We start from the raw sequence: 20727 nt of genomic DNA, 5'->3' as shown, positions 1-20727 counted from the left end.
ACCAAGCATTCATGATATGCACACTCTTAAGGCTATGAAATTGGGCTATTAGTGAAAAAAAAAAGTAGAAAAGGGGGTGTTCACAATAATAGTAGTGTGGCATTCAGTCAGTGAGTTTGTCAATTTCGTGGAACAAACAGGTGTGAATCAGGTGTCCCCTATTTAAGGATGAAGCCAGCACCTGTTGAACATGTTTTTCTCTTTGAAAGCCTGAGGAAAATGGGACGTTCAAGACATTGTCCAGAAGAACAGGGTAGTTTGATTAAAAAGTTGATTGGAGAGGGGAAAACTTATACACAGGTGCAAAAAATTCTAGGCTGTTCATCTACAATGATCTCCAATGCTTTAAAATGGACAAAAAACTAGAGACACGTGGAAGAAAATGGAAAACAACCATCAAAATGGATAGAAGAATAACCAGAATGGCAAAGGCTCACCCATTGATCAGCTCCAGGATGATCAAAGACAGTCTGGAGTTACCTGTAAGTGCTGTGACAGTTAGAAGATGCCTGTGTGAAGCTAATTTATTTGCTAAAATCCCCGCAAAGTCCCTCTGTTAAATAAAAGACATGCGCAGAAGAGGTTACAATTTGCCAAAGAACACATCAACTGGCCTAAATAGAAATGGAGGAATATTTTGTGGACTGATGAGAGTAAAACTGTTCTTTTTGGGTCCAAGGGCCACAGACAGTTTGTGAGATGACCCCCAAACTCTGAATTCAAGCCACAGTTCACAGTGAAGACAGTGAAGCATGGTGGTGCAAGCATCATGATATGGGCATGTTTCTCCTACTATGGTGTTGGACCTATATATCGCATACCAGTTTGGATATGTCAAAATACTTGAAGAGGTCATGTTGCCTTATGCTGAAGAGGACATGCCCTTGAAATGGGTGTTTCAACAAGACAATGTCCCCAAGCACACTAGTAAACTATCAAAATCTTGGTTCCAAACCAACAAAATGAATGCCTCGCAGATGTGAAGAAATCATAAAAAACTGTGGTTATACAATCAATTCAATCAATCAATTTTTTTTTTTTATATATAGCGCCAAATCACAACAAACAGTTGCCCCAAGGCGCTTTATATTGTAAGGCAAGGCCATACAATAATTATGTAAAACCCCAACGGTCAAAACAACCCCCTGTGAGCAAGCACTTGGCTACAGTGGGAAGAAAAAACTCCCTTTTAACAGGAAGAAACCTCCAGCAGAACCAGGCTCAGGGAGGGGCAGTCTTCTGCTGGGACTGGTTGGGGCTGAGGGAGAGAACCAGGAAAAAGACATGCTGTGGAGGGGAGCAGAGATCGATCACTAATGATTAAATGCAGAGTGGTACATACAGAGCAAAAAGAGAAAGAAACAGTGCATCATGGGAGCAGTCTACGTCTATAGCAGCATAACTAAGGGATGGTTCAGGGTCACCTGATCCAGCCCTAACTATAAGCTTTAGCAAAAAGGAAAGTTTTAAGCCTAATCTTAAAAGTAGAGAGGGTGTCTGTCTCCCTGATCTGAATTGGGAGCTGGTTCCACAGGAGAGGAGCCTGAAAGCTGAAGGCTCTGCCTCCCATTCTACTCTTACAAACCCTAGGAACTACAAGTAAGCCTGCAGTCTGAGAGCAAAGCGCTCTATTGGGGTGATATGGTACTACGAGGTCCCTAAGATAAGATGGGACCTGATTATTCAAAACCTTATAAGTAAGAAGAAGAATTTTAAATTCTATTCTAGAATTAACAGGAAGCCAATGAAGAGAGGCCAATATGGGTGAGATATGCTCTCTCCTTCTAGTCCCCGTTAGTACTCTAGGTGCAGCATTTTGAATTAACTGAAGGCTTTTTAGGGAACTTTTAGGACAACCTGATAATAATGAATTACAATAGTCCAGCCTAGAGGAAATAAATGCATGAATTAGTTTTTCAGCATCACTCTGAGACAAGACCTTTCTAATTTTAGAGATATTGCGTAAATGCAAAAAAGCAGTCCTACATATTTGTTTAATATGCGCTTTGAATGACATATCCTGATCAAAAATGACTCCAAGATTTCTCACAGTATTACTAGAGGTCAGGGTAATGCCATCCAGAGTAAGGATCTGGTTAGACACCATGTTTCTAAGATTTTTGGGGCCAAGTACAATAACTTCAGTTTTATCTGAGTTTAAAAGCAGGAAATTAGAGGTCATCCATGTCTTTATGTCTGTAAGACAATCCTGCAGTTTAGCTAATTGGTGTGTGTCCTCTGGCTTCATGGATAGATAAAGCTGGGTATCATCTGCGTAACAATGAAAATTTAAGCAATACTGTCTAATAATACTGCCTAAGGGAAGCATGTATAAAGTGAATAAAATTGGTCCTAGCACAGAACCTTGTGGAACTCCATAATTAACTTTAGTCTGTGAAGAAGATTCCCCATTTACATGAACAAATTGTAATCTATTAGATACTAGTTTAGTGATTCACAGGACTGCTAAAAAAGCAGTTTGAACATAACAGTTTTGAGTTTGTAGCATCAACAGTAGATGCTACTATTATTGTGAACACCCCCTTTTCTACTTTTTTTACTAATAGCCCAATTTCATAGCCTTAAGAGTGCGCATATCATGAATGCTTGGTCTTGTTGGATTTGTGAGAATCTACTGAATCTACTGGTACCTTGTTTCCCATGTAACAATAAGAAATATACTCAAAACCTGGATTAATATTTTTAGTCACATAGCACTACTATTATTCTGAACACAACTGTATATAGTATGTGCATAGTGGCATACTGTAGAGAAGTAAGTCCTATTCAGGTCCTGAGGCTCCTTATCCCCAGACTCTGTAGCCAGAACTATATGAGAGGCTTCAATTTGCCCTGGATGGGTTGCCGGTCTGACACAGGTTACTTCCCACCCCAGAGCTGATATCCACTTACAGCTAAGTGGATAGAGACAGTGTAGATGTCTATGAATTGGGAGCCCAAACAACTTATCCCACTGAGATACCTGCTCTAGACATTTCAAGATATGATACTAATAATAATAATAATAATAATAATAATACACTTGAATAATTAAGTCAAGTCTGCACTGGCGCCACGCTTCACCACATTCATGGCACTATGGAACCGCATTGTGTTGTCTACCGCATTCTGGGATAAAGGTCCAAACAATTAAAAATAAAGATATATTGATTGGACATTATTCTGAGCTGCAGACCAACAGAGACCAGAGACTGGATGGAGGTGACTTGGGGACACTGGGGTTACAGAACATGAATTTTACAAATCTAGGTCAAAGGGATGCCACCTAAACTTAAAAAAATGAGTTAAACAGAACACATTTTTGTGTGGCGAGCCAGCAGGAGAATGAGAGTCAGGACCGTGTGACGCCTCTAAAAATTGATAACATCCTACCAGCAGACTGCTCGAGGGGCAAAACAAGACAAATCTAAGAGTCCGTCCAGCTAACAGGTCGTGGTACTAAAGCAGTGGAGCAGGGACAATGTTCCCACCATCCCACAAAGGACTCAACACCCATCTTCCAGTCCAGTTCTCCGGCTCACATGAAGCCTTGAATAAGCCCGTTCCTAAAGCTTCTGGGGGTTTCAGCCATGCGTCCACAGCATCAATGGGAATAGTGTTCCTCCCCCCACAATGGCCAAATCAACTGTGGGAGCACTTTCTCCTCCCTGCACCCCCCTTTCATTGTGGCCTGCTCAGACCTCACTGAGCACAGAAGGGATGGGACGGAAAAGGCACATGCCTTCACGTCCACTTCACATGCACACAAAGACAAAAACCACACTGCCCGCACACAAACGTGGACGCGCACACGCACGTATGAGCTCATGCTTGCACATAATACAGATGCACACGCATACACACGTCGTCTGGCACAGAGAAAACAATGAAAGTTGCCGGAGTGAAAAACACTGAACACTTCCTGTTACCGCCACCGTGCATGTTGTGGGGGGGGGGGCATTCTCAAGCAGACATTAATATTCTGATGATCTTAGTTTGTTGCAAATTTTGCTGCAGCTGACGCTGTACCTCGAACAGAGCTTCAGCCCTCCTGACCACGGTGTGTTCCTCACACGCTGACAGGTGCAGTAACAACAACACGGGAGGAGAGAGATGCAAACATTCAGACAAGCTGAGTCGGACGGGTATAATTAGTGCAAGACGCAGACAGTGTGCAGCCGTGTCGGATTTCACAGGTTGGACAGACCAGGTTACAGACCCAGACTAGAGGCAGAGCCGTGTCTGTCCACAAACAATAAGCAAGTCCTGGGAGGCCAACAGGAACCAGACAGATATTGTGGAATTATTTATTTCCACCCAGCAGCCCACAATGCACCACACCGTCCACTGGCAAACCCTCTGCTTACGGCACTAACTATGTAAGTCCACGTGATTTAGAAAAGCTGTCCCAACAACACGTGTCTGCATAAGTAATATAGAGAAACAATGCTTTTCCTTTCTAAAATCACTTTTTTCTAAATTGGTTTCACTGATGGCCGTGTCTCATTTCAGGGGCTGAATCCTGTCCCATGTCAAGGGGTCCTTGGAATGTGGCTGAAGTGTGTAGTCTTCTTTCCCACAAACATTAAGAGTACCACAGGTGTATCTCAAATAATCCCAGGAGCCACTACACAATTTGATTACGCCCCTTCCCATGACACAAAACAGATTGTAAATTTAAAAAACAAAAGGACACTTTCAGGTTCCATATGCACACACTCACAATTGTTACTAATAGGGTTGAGCCGGATACTCATTACTCAGTACGGATAAAGCATTTTTGACGAGTACGAGCATGATACAAGTAAAACTCGTCAATATCTGTGCTCGTGCTGAAGGAGATCCTCATTGGGTAACTGACTGTCTTCACGCTCTGTGATTGGCCAGTCACATACAGCGCCCGCCCCTCCCTAAACAGACACGTCTCTGCAGCCAGACCTGTGCCCTGCTCTCTCACACACACAGACAAGAACTGATCTCTCTGTGCTTGGCTTAACTCGAGCTCACGTTGCTCTCTTTTCTTCAGCTCGCCTCTGTTTTGGTTTGTGTGATATTTAAAGTTACTTGGTGAACTTGTTTCATAACGTACGCGATGCATTTGACAAGACAGAGCTGAAAACAGCTCGTGTCGCGTCGGTCACTGCCTCCACTCCAGTCGGGGTTTTTTTTTTTGTTTTTTGTTGTTGTTGTTGTTTTGTTGTTGTTGTTGTATTTACTGTATGCTTGCTCTTAGTTTGGCTGGTGATATAAAGTCAGTTGAAAAACTTTGCTCGTACTGAACACGGTGCTTTTGAGAAGAATACAGTGAATAAGTCTGACATATTATTTCCCTGTTTGCCATCACTGGATGTTTGCATGAATCACCAAGTTCACACAGATCATTAAAAAATAAACAGTCTTACAGACGACTTACACACATACACATATATAGCTGAACACAAAAAGTAGCCTGTATTAATATTTTTATTGAATATGGCTGCATGCAGTATCTGACACTTTCTCACTGCAGTTCATAAAAATAAATTGGTCAGTCTAACAACCTCTCTCTCTCCCTCTCACACAGTCACTCAGACACACACACATGCACACACAGACACAAATACACACAGTCTTGCACGCACAAACACACACACACCTTAATCAATATTGTTTAACTTTGTGTGGAAAAAAATGCCAAGAACATTAGGTAGTAAAAATAATAAATAATTGAAAATAATCACAGTTTGATCATAATTTTTAAAAAAGGAAGTTGTGTTGAGTATGACAACTCTTCTTCTTGCATACTTAGTAGTTCGTAATTTCCTACTACGGTACATTGAATGTCAATTCTGAGGCTGTTCTGTTATTCATTCATCCACTTAAGAATATTTGTTTTCTGAGTTTATTAAAAAAAAAAACTTGTTCTGTAAAATAGTTCCTTTACTACTGTGATCAAAAAACATATTCATGTTCTGAGTTTATAAAAAAAACTTGTTCTATAAATAGTTCCTTTACTATTTTGATCAAAAACACTGAATGCCAATTCTGAGGCTGTTCTGTAAATATTCATTCATAGACTTAAGAATAATATGAGTGAGTGAGTGAGTGAGTGAGTGAGTGAGTGAGTGAGTGAGTGAGTGAGTGAGTGAGTGAGTGAGTGAGTGAGTGAGTGAGTGAGTGAGTCGACCCCAGTCATCTTGTGTGGACAATAAGTAAAAACAATAAACTAAAAGATTATATACTCAACAAAAATATAAACGCAACACTTTTGGTTTTGCTCCCATTTTGTATGAGATGAACTCAAAGATCTAAAACCTTTTCCACATACACAATATCACCATTTCCCTCAAATATTGTTCACAAACCAGTCTAAATCTGTGATAGTGAGCACTTCTCCTTTGCTGAGATAATCCATCCCACCTCACAGGTGTGCCATATCAAGATGCTGATTAGACACCATGATTAGTGCACAGGTGTGCCTTAGACTGCCCACAATAAAAGGCCACTCTGAAAGGTGCAGTTTTGTTTTATTGGGGGGGATACCAGTCAGTATCTGGTGTGACCACCATTTGCCTCATGCAGTGCAACACATCTCCTTCGCATCATCCGTGAAGAGAACATCTCTCCAACGTGCCAAATGCCAGCAAATGTGAGCATTTTCCCACTCAAGTCAGTTACGACGACAAACTGGAGTCAGGTCGAGACCCCGATGAGGACGACGAGCATGCAGATGAGCTTCCCTGAGACGGTTTCTGACAGTTTGTGCAGAAATTCTGTGGTTATGCAAACCGATTGTTCCAGCAGCTGTCCAAGTGGCTGGTCTCAGACGATCTTGGAGGTGAACATGCTGGATGTGGAGGTCCTGGGCTGGTGTGATTACACGTGGTCTGCGGTTGTGAGGCTGGTTGGATGCACTGCCAAATTCTCTGAAACGCCTTTGGAGACGGCTTATGGTAGAGACATGAACATTCAATACACGAGCAACAGCTCTGGTTGACATTCCTGCTGTCAGCATGCCAATTGCACGCTCCCTCAAATCTTGCGACATCTGTGGCATTGTGCTGTGTGATAAAACTGCACCTTTCAGAGTGGCCTTTTATTGTGGGCAGTCTAAGGCACACCTGTGCACTAATCATGGTGTCTAATCAGCATCTTGATATGGCACACCTGTGAGGTGGGATGGATTATCTCAGCAAAGGAGAAGTGCTCACTATCACAGATTTAGACTGGTTTGTGAACAATATTTGAGGGAAATGGTGATATTGTGTATGTGGAAAAAGTTTTAGATCTTTGAGTTTATCTCATACAAAATGGGAGCAAAACCAAAAGTGTTGCATTTATATTTTTGTTGAGTGTATGATGAGTACAAACTGCATTGCATCTGCTGAACTCTGATGCACCACATTGATTGAAAGAACAATTTTGTTTTGCCTAGATAATATCCCATAGATGTGTGCCACCTGTTGGATGCTGAATGAATTATTAAAAGCTTCAGATGCGACTGCTGTTATGATATACAACACATTTACAGCTGTCAATACCAGACACATTTTTTTCTGCTCACTCAAAATCATCTCATTGGTTATTGTCCTCTCCTCTCACAGTACCTGATGCATTTACTGTTAGTCACAAATCTCTCTCTCTCTCTCTCTCTCTCTCTCTCTCTCTCTCTCTCTCTTCCCTCCCTCCGTTGTCCACTTGACACACGCATGCTCGTCTTACACTGTATTTTCTGGGCACGAGTCTCTTTTTATTGTTTTTTTTTTTTTTTCTAGTTTGGGAGGTCCTGTAACTTAAGCTCTGGTGCAACATATATACAAAAAAAAAAAGAATCACTTGTTCATTATTAATATCAATATTTTGAATAAAAATACAGTGGAACCTTGGTTTTAGAATGGCTCTCTTTACGAACAAATCGGTTCAATAACATATTTTTTAACTAAAAATGCATCACTTTTCAAACAAAGTCTTGGTTCACGAACACGTCCATAGCAGTAGGTGATGGTAATGCACCATGTTGGGTTGCAGTCCGCCAGTAAACCAGAAAGAAGAAGCAGAAGACGACGAAGCAAAAAAAGTCCGTATTTGGGTGTTTATTAAATCCTATTTTTTCGGAACTGTGCGGTGGTTGTCTGAATGGTTTACTATGTTGTAGACATTAAAAGTTATGCACCTCATATTTTTTGCAGTTATCATACATAGAGTGGAGCTAATGAGTGAAGCTACCAACAACTGACAAAAGTGCTAATGCTGTTAGTGTACAACGTCATATCCAACCAAAGTTTCACTGCAACAAAGGCGTCTGATCCATTCAGAAGTTCAGTTACCTGACATTCTTGTGGTCTCTTCTGTACACGGAAGGTGAAATTAAATTGTCTTTTTTTATTTTAATTATTGTACAGTACTTTGTATAAGATACTATGCATATACATGGCAGTGTTCTTTTTGGGGCCAGGAACTGATTAATCCATTTTACATTTTCTTATGGGAAAATTGGTTTTGATTTAAGAACAACAATTAGGAACTAATTAAGTTCTAAAACCGAGTTTCCACTGTATAGGGCTTTCCCAGGAACCAAACAAAAACAAACTAAAATAATCAAAATAAAAATAGATTTCAATAATGAAAGAACAAAGGGCCCCCATGAATCTTAATTGGAATAAGCAGGTATAGAAAATGAATGAATGAATAAATGCCAATAACATAAAGTACATGACAACAAGGGACAAAAATCCCAAAAGGTGTGACATTCTCCGGAAAATTTGGTAACTATTTACCAACTGACCAATTTGTGTGGAATTCAGTTGCAAAGTCTGCCGTAATGCGTTGCGTGATAAATCCCCTTCCGGACCCAAACAAAGAAAATACGTGTTTTTCTCTGCACTCGTTAGTTCTGGTGGCGCAGTGTAAACAGTGAGCACACAGTGTTGTGTGCCCATGTTCATCAATCAACCTGGAACTTCGCCGGATTTGACTTTCTATAGGTTTCCGACTAATGGCAAAGAAAAAAGTAGAGTAAAGTAGAGTAGAGTAGAGTAAGGTAAATAAACATCACTATTTTAGACATGTTACTGCCAAGTGGACCCAAAAGATAATGTTAATGTCACCTTCGCAAAAGTATTTAATTTAGATCAGTGATTGCAAGTGGGATGGGTATCGTTAAGAATCTATAAATTAATCGTTATTCAGTTCACATTGTGCTGGAGCTAGCTGGTGGTCAGACTTAATAGCTCTGACCACTTACCATGACGAAAACACATTTGTTTTTGTCTGGCGAGTGCTCCACTGAGGAAATGAGATTATTGTGACTATTTACCCAGACTGACAATAAATATGACAAAAGTAAGTACTTTTAGGCACTTTTTCAGGCATTTTGTGACTGCAGAAATGTGCGGTCCCGTGTTATTAAACAAATGCACCCCGTGCACGCTCCACTGTGGAAAACGAGATTAGCTGCCCAATCACTGGGTCAGAGTCTGACGAATTAGCCATACTGACAACAATTCTGAGTAAAGTAAGTACTTTTATGCATTTTTTTTTTTTTTTTTTTGGTTTCCTGAGGCATTTTGTGAAGGCAGAAATGCGCTCCGACCTAACGCACCCTCTCTTTCTTCTGTGGCGTTTAATGGCAGCCAGCATCCTGTACCATTTGCAACATTTACAGACATCACCCAACCTGGATCAAATAAATTCAAGCCCTTTTTAACCCGTTCTGGTGCGTAAGAAAAGAAGTTTGTCAACGTAAACAAAGTGACCGGCTCAGCCATTGCTGTAGAGAAACCCATGTGCATAGTTTGTTTGGGTCCAGAAAGACATTTATCACGTGACATGTTACGCCACGGCTTTGCAACCGAATAAAGTTTCCAAATTTCCTGCCAGTCACTATGTCTGCTCCTGCCCTCCCTCGGAGCTGCATTTAGTGATGACACAGTGGCTCCTGACAAGACGTGAGATTTTCAAAATAAAGTGCTCGGAAAGGCCACAAAATAAAGAAGCTGAAGTGTTCTGAAAAACGATGCTGCTCTACTCCATGAGACAGCTTTTCATCTTGGTATTGTTCGCGTTTTAATGTCCCAAGATCTCATCAAGCCCCTAATAAAAACAATTTGAGGCCTTTAAACACAGCACAAACAGTAGCTCATCCAGTTTGACCTTTGGCACAACACAGCTCTGCACACTGCACATACTGTAGATCACAATGACAGAGGAAAAACACGCAAAAACTGTTTCTCCAGACGCTGTTTTCGGGAAATCATGGTGCTCATGGACTGAAGCAACTGTAACTGTCAAGCTGATGTTTGTATATGACAGTAAAATTATAACCCTCATTCTAACGTGCATGCTTTCTATACAAGCTGCGATTTCACTCAAAAAAGTAAAAGGTGCAAACAGACACGGGAATGTGTCTGTGCCATGGGCACAATTTGGTGGGGGATAGGGGGGACATGTCCCCCCCACCTTTTCAACCAGGGTGGACAGAATATGGTATGTCCCCCCCACCTTCTGACATAAATGTGTGTACTTGAAACATGTTATGTCAGTCTTATGTGCAAAACCATGTCAGAATAGTATCTTTGTTTCTGCAAGTTTGTATTTTTAGCAGCAGTGACTTGTTTACAATACCTGTTTCTTGTTTGTCACATTCGGAATTTTCTGGGACTGCATTTGCCCAGATTTGAAACCAAAAATAGTTGCCTCTAGAGACTAGTGTCTACACATAAGTATCAATGGACCATATGCTAATTTACTAAATTCTGAAAGTTAGAAAAGGAAATCAGAAAAGCTATCTGGGACCTCAGAAAGCCCACCTGCAATTATTGCTTGATCTCCAAAATCAGTCTATGCAAGCGAAATTATGTTCAGTATGAGTGTTGTCATTAGTGGCACTTCGAAAATTAAATTCATGTTAAGTAATTTATCCTAAACTTATGATCAGTTGTTTTTTCAAACTTATGCAAAACAAATCTTGTGAAAAAAAAATACAGTATGCGATAGTTAATAATTATTAAGAGCCTGTTCTTTAATATTTATGAATACATTTTACCACATTGTGTTATGTGTCGGACGCAGCTCGGAGAACCGACCAGCGTTTGAAGGACCCAGTATGAAATAAGCAGAGCACGGTACAAAGGCTAACTGAATTTAATACATAACAGTGATGTGATACAAAACAACAAAAGAGTGTGCGGTCTGGCGTGGTGGTGATACGGTGCGCTCCCAGCAGCGCTAACGGTCCGGAGCCAGAAGCCGTTCGGACCCAAGGACCCCGCCGACACCCCCCAGGTGGCCGCAACAAACCAAGTCTGTGAAAGAAAGAACCATTATGTGAGTCCACACTCTACACACAGAGAGAACACTCAAAGGTGTACATAAACAGCAAACACTTCCTGGCTTAATTACTAATCAGCTTCCCAACCTGCAGGCATGGAACATCCAGTTCACAAAACTCCACTGCAGTGGAAGCCGATACATGACTAACGTACAGCTCAATATAATAAGGTGTGAGGGACACCACATTTACTGACTGTATAAACGTTAGTCACAAAATCTAACGTACCTCAGGAAGTGTGCTGACGAGCGTGAGACCTCACCCCCTCCTCTTTCACAGACCGTGCATCAAACCCTGGACGTTCTCTGCATCCACTGATGATGAGATGGCTCCCGAGACGACGATCTCACCCGTCTGGTCACAAGGTCGAGTCTCTGGCAAATACACACTGTATACTCCAGTCTTAAATGCCACCATGTTCCAATCCATATAGATGCACCACAGCTGTGAGTCCTGACGAGCCGCAGGTGATCAGGGTGAGGTCCTGATAACCTCAGCAACACAGCCACTCAGTCCCAAATGCAAGCCACCTGGAAGGAAAAACAAAAGACAGAAACAAAAAGGCAGCCAGGCCCCCCAGCCATACAACAACATTGCAGTTGTTTTTTTTTTTAATGAAAACTCAACCTATCATTCTTTTTGAGTTCTACACATGTGGTGATACCTTATTTACACCAGTATGTTAATAAAATCAATGCTGGCTATTCTCAGAATAAAGTACTTATATCCACAGTTTCAAATTGCATAAGTCAAATGGTGTCCACTTTATGGTCTTCTCAAAACATTAAAATTACTGTTCTGGATGCTCAGAATGCATCTGAGCTTATCTAGAAACCATTGGCTTCAAGGGGCCTAAAGCGGCCCCCAGACCCCCGGCCTATGGGCTCCGGCCCTGCGGGTCTCGCACTTTGTCCCCCCCAATTTCTAGTTCTAAATTGCGCCCTTGGTCTGTGCATGTGTGTATGAGCGAGAGAGAGAGAGTGTGTGTTAATGGAAAATGGCAACATTTTCTCTCAGCAGTTGGGAACAACATAATCACATTCAGGTGACACGCCAGCGAAGTTTTCTCCGCAATATATAAATACCAAGTCGACTACACCTGAAGGCATCGCTTCACATCAGGACTTCTATTTATGCACAGCAATTCGAATCCACCTGCAGACATCTGTGTGTCTGTCACATTTGAAAAAGCCAGGAGGTGCGATTTCCGTCCACTCCGCATGTGCACAGCTTTGCCTTCTCTGCAGCGGTGCAGCGAGGAGGGGGGGTAGGACCTCTGGAGGAGTCAACTTAAGAAGTCTTAAAAATAAAAATCTCTGTGCAGCAGGCGGCGGAGCGTGGCAGACCGGCTTGCAGCTTTGATTTCCTGGATTTGAGAGCGTGGAAATGCACGTGTGTCGCCGGAACTCTGGAGTTCGGATGCAACAAAAAAGATTGTTAGATGTTACGGCGCATAAATAACACTGAGGTGTGCTTCGCGGGACTGCTGACAGATGTTCTGGAGTGCACAAGTTCTCAATGTGATGCTGGTGCAGAGCTGCACCAGCATCACATTGAGAACTTGCCACTTTCGACTTTGCAGTTTAAATTTGGTCGGTTAACGGTTGCGCCTCAAATTGACAAACAACTCAGAGGGTGCACGGAGAAAACAGATTAGCTCGCCCTGAAAGCGGCTTCTGCTTTTGTGGACTTGAAAATATGTGAAGTGTAACTTTGAAGAGCAGTGCAGCGTGGCTATCTCATCCGGGCCTGTTATTTATTTGGACACACACACACGTGTACTGCACATGCACGCACGCTGCAAGGTCACAGCGACAGCTAATATCTGATGGAAAGCCGGCCGCTGTGGACCAGCTGATCCAGTTCCGCACATTAAACTTTCATATCCGTCGTCTCCTCTCACATGATGCCCCAAAAACCAAAATAATTCATCTGGTGTGCGTTAAAAATGCGCCATTAAAAATGTGATGAAGAGGCTGTCAGCTCGTTTATTCCGCCATGATAATGCTTGTTAATGAAAATGAATTATTCATGTAGACATCAGACACCGTGAAGATGCAGCCACTTAAATATCAGCGCAATCACAACACGGTCAAATGCATGATCTGCGCAAGAGGAGAGGGTTCGGATCCCTTTGGTTGTGCTGGTCTGGATCCCCCCCCCCATAATCTGTCAAGAGCCCTCATCAGTTCATCAAAGACGACGAGCTGTTTTCCATGACAAAGACCCGATCCAGGACACAAATGTCCAAATCGTCTGTAAGACAAGAGTGTGTGCTTGACAAAACCTGCAAGAATATGAGATGTGAGAGGTTTCACACGCGCTGATCATGAATGAATGAATGAATGAACAAGCACCTTGGTGACTAGCTGTATACACACACACACAGAAAAACACATAACATGGAAACACAGAAACATACACAAACACACACACACAACACACACAGACAGAAAAACACATAACATGGAAACACAGAAACATACACAAACACACACACACATACACACAACACACACAGACAGAAAAACACATAACATGGAAACACAGAAACATACACAAACACACACACACATACACACAACACACACAGACAGAAAAACACACACACAGAAACATACACAGACAGAAAAACACATAACATGGAAACACAGAAACATACACAAACACACACACACATACACACAACACACACAGACAGAAAAACACACACACAGAAACATACACAGACAGAAAAACACATAACATGGAAACACAGAAACATACATAAACACACACACAGAAACATGCACACACACACAGACAGAAAAACACATAACATGGAAACACAGAAACATACACAAACACACACACACAGAAACACATACAAACACACACACACACACAATGGGCCAACTGTGCTGGAAATGATCAGTCTGTCATTAACCTCTGGATCTGTTTCAAAATGTTTTAAATCTTCAGTGATTAAACCATCACTTAAGAAATCAAATCTTGACTCCAGTGTATTGAAAAATCACAGGCTCATATGAAATCTATCATTCTGTTCCAAAATTTTGGAAAAGGTGGTTTCACGGCAGCTTGTAGACCACCTCAATGAGAATGATCTTTTTGAGCCATTGCAGTCTGTTTTCAGGAAATATCACACCACAGAGACAGCTCTCACTAAAGTAGTGAATTATCTTCTGCGAGCAATCGACTCAGACACCACTACGGTTTTGGTGTTGTTAGATCTTAGTGCTGCGTTTGATACTGTGGATCATCATATTTTGCTTGATAGGTTGGAGAATCATTTTGCTGAGGTGGTTCAGGCATCTGGTAAGGATGCCTCCTGGGCCCCTCCCTAGGGAGGTGTTCCAGGCACGTCCATCTAGGAGGAGACCCCGGGGAAGACCCAGGACTAGGTAGAGAGATTAAATATCCACAATGGCCAGGGAATGCCTCGGGATCCCCCAGTCAGAGATAGACAATTTAGCACAGGAAAGGGAAGTCTGGGGTCCCCTGCTGGAGCTGTTGCCCCCCCGACCTGGACCCGGAAAAGCAGTTGAAGATGAGTGATGAGTGAGTGGAAGTGCCCTTGTGTGGTTGACGTCATAACCTGTCCAGTCGTTCTCAATGTGTTTTGTAATAATAACACTACCTCTAACCTTAGTGACATGAGATTCGGGGTTCCACAGGGATCCATTTTAAGCCTTCCTTTTCTCCCCTTGGGTGTATACTGCTGCGTTTTGGGATTGCCTTTCATTGTTATGCTGATGATACTCAGTTGTACATGTCGATAACTGCGGGAAATCTCTTTGCCATAAAATCCCTGGAGGACTGTCTTCTGTCAGTGAGAAGCTGGATGTCTAGTAACTTCCTACTTTTTAACTCTGATAAGACTGAAATGATGGTTGTTGGTCCAGCGAGACATCGGCATCAATTTGATCAGATAGCGCTCAGCCTGGGTTTGTGTGTCATACACTGGAGTAATTTTGATCCCACGTCATCCTTTGACCTCCACATCAGGGATGTTACTATAGGACTGCTTTTTCCATTTGCAAAATATAGCAAGGATCTGCCCAATCATGTCTATGGCTGATGCTGAGACTCCAATTCATGCTTTAGTTTCTTCTTGATTAGATTATTGTAAATGTCCTGTTTTCAGGGTTACCGCAGTCCAGCACTAGGGGTCTTCAGCTGGTTCAGAATGCTGCTGCCAGGCTTCTGGCACGAAGCAGAAAGTTTGAACATATCACACCTATTTTTGCATCTTTACCCTGGCTCCCTGGCTCTGTGAGAGCAGATTTTAAGGTTTTGTTATTGACTTATAAAGTTGTTCATGGACTGACGCCATCTTATCTGGCTGATCTGGTGAAACCCTACGTGCTGGCCCAGGTTTTGCTGTAGCAGGATGCGGGACTACTCTGTGTTCCCAGGGTGAAGAATAAGTCCATCGGGCCAGAGAGCTTTTTCTTATCGTGCACCCGCTCTGTGGAACGGTCTTCCTGCAACCGTGAGGCAGTCAGAGTCCGTGGACATTTTTAAGTCAAGACTTAAAACCTATTTTTATTCTCTTTCTTGGGAATTGCTTTTATTTTTTATGTTTTATTCTTTTACTTGTGTTTTTAATTATGTATTTGATTTTTTTAATTGTTACTTATTTATTTTAAATTTTATATTGAACTGTCCTGTGTGAGGCGTCTTGAAGCAGCTTTTGTTGTGATTTGGCGCTTTATGAGCTGATTAATTTGAATTGAACTGAACACACAAACACACAAAATACACACAAAAAACACACAAACACACAAAAATACACAGTCACAGACAGACACACAAACACACACAGAAATGCTCAGAAACACACACACAGAAAAACACACACAAACAGAAACATACACAAAAAACATACACAATCTCACACACACAGAAAGACACAAACACAGAAAAATACACATACACACTGTCGCAGACAGACACACAAACAGAAACTCAGGAACACACACATATACAGACACACGGTTCAGTGGTTTGTGGCACAAGATACTGCAAACTCTGAAGTTAATTCTAACAGTGAGGACTGAGGGAAAACAATCCACATCACTACTCTGGTGTCAAAACGTTCACAGACAAAAACAGTTTCTCTCCTTAACATAATTCAAGTGATTATAAAAAGCTATCCTGAAAAAACTCATATATTGTGTCCCAAATCTCACAACTGCCACCTTCAGCTGGGCTCAGCAGCCATCTGAGCGCTAATGAACAAATTACACGAGTAAAAAAAGATGTTTTTTAAGGGGCCCAGTGATGGAGGAACCAGAAGGTGACATGTGCACCTTACAGCCGCCCCCACCCAAACGTGCGTGAAACAAATAGAAAGCACACGCGCGTGCACAGCAACTTCACCTGTCAAGGTGTCACAAAATCCTGCTCCAGGCTGCCCCCTGTCGGCCTGCAAGTGCAGAGTCCTGCGACGTGATCAACAAAGCATTTCACAAAAATCAACTTGGCTGAAGTTGATTTTTCTAAAATGCTTTGTTGAAGCTGCTTCTTTTTGTTGCGCATCACCCAGAGTGAGCAGCACTGCGCATAAATAAAGAATTCATCCAATCATGACTTTCTGCGTTTTGATTTTTTGTTTGTTTTGTTTTGTTTGTTTTACTACAGAATTCTTCGATCGGCTGTGGAAGGAATCAATATAAAATATGCACGTTCGGTGGGGGGGAAAGTCGATCAGAGATCTTTTTTTTTCATGATTAGGTGCAAAGATTCATTTAAAGTTGCCATCTGGTGGCGCACAAAGTAAGTTGGAGACGGCGCAAATGCTCCTGCAGCCCACAAACGCGCCTCTGATCCCGGGATAAAACGTGAGTGGAAAGTAAAAACCAGCGTGGCATAAAGGAGCTGCAAAAAGAGCACTAATGTCCAGGCTGCGTGGAACAAAGTGGGCGCTCAACACGTTGACATAAAGAAAAACCTGTACACTGTTCAGCGCCTTTAAACGGTCCAACAAAACGCACATGATTCAAAATAAAGCCGAAACATTAATGATGGAGGAGGCAATCTAAGGGTGCATTGTTGCTGGTTTTTCCCCACAATCAGGCGCATCTATTGTACCGATCGACATTCTGAGGCGGGACACGGGCTGGAAACTGGCGCACATCGCCCCTGAAAAGTGCTCCGTTCCATCCAAGTGTTTTACCAAACCAAAAGAAAGAAAAAGTGCTTTTTCCTTTTACCTTTCGAGATGCTTGTATTCTTCCAAGTTGGATCCAGCAGCGGGCGAAGGAGGCAGCAGATAAATCAGTCTCGGTGTTTGCGCGCAGAGCCGCTCCGTGCGTCTTGCAGCCGACAACTGCGCTTCGTCTGTGCGCGATCGGCGGACGGTACCACCGGGATGAGGGAGAACAGGGGAGGGGGAGGAGGTGAGGGAGGAGTGTCGCAACCACAGCGTGGACCTGTGGGAAAGCTTTTCTCCACGGGACGGACCGCCCTCATCTGTTGTTGACTCCGCAGCACCTGCGTGTGTGTGCGTGTGCAGATTGGTAACCTGGCAATGTAAAACCACGGGGTTTGCGTGTGTTTTCCTGCTTTGTTTGGTCTTACTGAAGGATTACGTAGGAGGATGAGGAGGAGGAGGAGGAGGAGGCCCCTGGTTTTGGTTTCACCTCCTCGCAGACAAGAAGATGCGCATGTGTGCCTGGTATGTGCCAATTTGGCACAGGAGTCACCAAGATTTATGCTATTCCGTTCTTACCCTATAGAGGGCGTGCATTCACAAGCAAGAAGGGAATTATACTCAAATAACATATAAGGCGGTTTCCGTTATTCTCCAAATTGAGCAAATAAACTGCTGAATGTGCATGCACAGCAGTGCGTAAATCTCGCTTGATTCTCTCTTCCGCTATCAGTGTTATTCTAAGATTGCAACAGTATAGTGTGAAGTGTGTGACAAAAAGACCATTGCTGTGCTGCTGGCTGTTTCAACCACAAAATCTCAAAGTAAGTCTACCATTTCAGAGAATTCCCAAGACCCCTAAAGTATGCCAAGGAGCATGGATTCGAGCGATAAGCTGCAAAGACTGGATGCCAAGCCCAAGCGCTCAGATCTGTGGTGCTCACTTTGTATTGAGGAAAGACAGACAGACCAGACTCCCCAGATTATACACTTCTGGGACACCACCTGCCTTTGTTCAAGTTCCGGCCATTTAGCGCAGTGTTAGCCATAGATTCAGCCATGTCTATGCATCTTACGCGGAGCATGCAAGTCCAAGAACTGCTCACTTAATGCTTTGCACCCACAAAGGTGATCCACATAAGCGATTTCCAGAGTATTTATCACACACATTCCTGAAAAAAATGCAAGTAGCGAACTGAAAATATGCTTAGTGGAAACATGCATTTAAAAAGAAAATTCCCTTACAGTAATGCAAAAATGTTTTAACACTCAGATGAGATCTTTTTTTAGGCAATTTGAAAATTTTGCACAACTGCATGAAAACACTTGTTACACCTTTACAGGCCACATGACATTGTAAAATACACAAAGCAGTATGTGTGGATGAAGTAAAAGACAGGTAGCTTGTTAAATAAAAGTAGCATGTTGCCCGTGGGGATCCACGGGCTCAAGATTGGTAGAGTTTATAAAATAGGTAGCTGACATTTTATAAGGGTGCATAAATTATGCAAAGTTTCTATAAAAAGTTGGAATGGCATGTGAGTCCTGAATGTTTTTAGAACCTTAGACCTCAACAATTTTTAGAGGAAGAACTCAGCCATTTTATTTCCTGTTAATTACGTAATAATTTACTGTCTTAATGTACTTATAAATGCTTTAGGTTCTTGTTATCATATACACACTATTATTATCATCATCTATATTATAATAGTCAAGTGGCCTGTGTGTGCGTGCGTGCATGTGTATGGCTTCGATCACACATAATCTGGGGAGAGCTTGCCATATGGGGATTATATCAGGTTGTTTGGTGTTTATTATCTGCTTGGCGTGGGGATTTTGTGTTATGGTTAAAGTCCGGACAGGACCATACTGGTACTGAACCCAAATGCAGGGAGCAAGGAAGAGAGAGTTGGAATGAGCAAAATGAGGACTTATATATAACGGAACAAAATGTGCAACAGAAACTGGTAATGAGTCAGGAGGTCTGAAGAGTGGAGACAGGGCCCACTCCAGGCTGTGGAAGTCAGGAGCCGCAGCGCACATGGAACCAGACCGGAGGATATGGAAAGAGTGGGAATCCAGGGCAGGAACCTGGAACGGGCAGGAGGAGGTGAGTTCTGAGGAAATGAGGACACAGAGGTAAGTGAATGCACTCGTAACGCTGACAGCTCAATTCAGGAATGTTCAAAGTTCAGCAATGCAAGCAGCAGCACAGAATGATTAAGTTCACCTTCACTGACAGTTCAGAAATGTTCAGGGTCAGAATCACTGACAGTTCTCTCAAGGTCAGATTAGCTGACAGTTCAGTTCAGGAATGTTTTAGGACAGAATAAGCAGATGATTCTTCCAGACTAAGATCTGTGAGAGTAGATTCTCTGGAGCGCAGAACCAGCAGCAAACTTAGCTGGGAGATGCAGAGCGAGGAGCTCCGGAGACAGGCTGCAGGTGACAGCTGGACAGCTGATCGTCCCCAAATTGGCGTGGAACTAATAAGGAAAAAACCCATGCGCTGAGTGTGCAAGCTTAAACAGGAAGGCATGTGGAAACACCAGAATAGCAAGCTCTACTGCAAAAAGTACAGAGGCCAGGTTACCTTGTTAGAACGCCGTAGGATGCTGTAGATTCCAGCCCCGATGAGCCAAAAGACCGGGGTTTAAATATACAGCTGAACAGGAGGAGTAGATGAGCTGCAGGTGTGGTTCAGGTTCCTCAGCTCTACCTGTGTGCCACCTGGAGGGAAAACAGACAGACAGGGACAAAACAAGGCAGACGAGCAGACCATGACATTTTGTGTCTTTTCTTTCTGCTCATGGTGGAGTTTGCTTGTTTTTTTTTACTTTACTGCACTCTCTTGGCTGGTGGTGGGATTTGGGTGTGTCTGGTGTCTTTGTTTGTTATGCCCCCTTCCTGTCTGCTCTCCCTCTCCCACACCTGCATCCCATCTGCTCTGATCACTCCTCTTATTTAAACCCTCTATTTGCACACATGCTTCGCCAGTTTGTTATTTCCTAGTGTCTTCGTTCCAGCTCTTGTTCACAGTCTTTGATCTTGTTTTGCTGTACCGTGTTTTTGAACCTCTTGCCTGTTTATGTCTTTTGTCTCAGGTTTTGGATACTGTTGCTGATTCTGACCTGCTTACCCGTGTACCGACCTTTTTCTGGCTCTACAGTAAACCCTGTTTTTTACTCTAAGTTCTGGTGTGAGTCTTGCATTTGTGTCCAATATTTTGGGTCTAGGTTCCTATCAGAGCTGACATTTTCTGTTG

At 42.6% G+C, this 20727-nt stretch overlaps 2 protein-coding genes across 4 annotated transcripts in view; both read right to left on the bottom strand.

The window, feature by feature from the left end:
* The window catches only part of sema5ba (sema domain, seven thrombospondin repeats (type 1 and type 1-like), transmembrane domain (TM) and short cytoplasmic domain, (semaphorin) 5Ba), a 945671-nt gene extending 927909 nt beyond the window's left edge, over positions 1-17762 (bottom strand). For 2 of the 3 annotated variants that reach the window (XM_034185841.1, XM_034185842.1), the window contains exon 1: positions 17524-17752. The gene's annotated coding sequence lies outside the window, so the exon portion shown is untranslated. Of the gene's footprint in view, positions 1-17523 lie in introns of all 3 variants that reach the window. The other variant, XM_034185844.1, reaches the window with a different exon arrangement.
* LOC117524118 lies at positions 1436-2332 on the bottom strand (the record flags this gene model as incomplete). Its single annotated transcript, XM_034185848.1, has 1 exon — positions 1436-2332. A coding segment is annotated over one exon (897 nt), but the record flags the coding sequence as incomplete, so codon positions are not given.
* Positions 17763-20727: the final 2965 nt, after the last annotated feature.

Source organism: Thalassophryne amazonica, chromosome 14 (genome assembly GCF_902500255.1).
Source record: "Thalassophryne amazonica chromosome 14, fThaAma1.1, whole genome shotgun sequence".
Taxonomy (NCBI): Eukaryota; Metazoa; Chordata; class Actinopteri; order Batrachoidiformes; family Batrachoididae; genus Thalassophryne; species Thalassophryne amazonica.
This window is presented reverse-complemented; position numbering and strand designations above follow the sequence as displayed.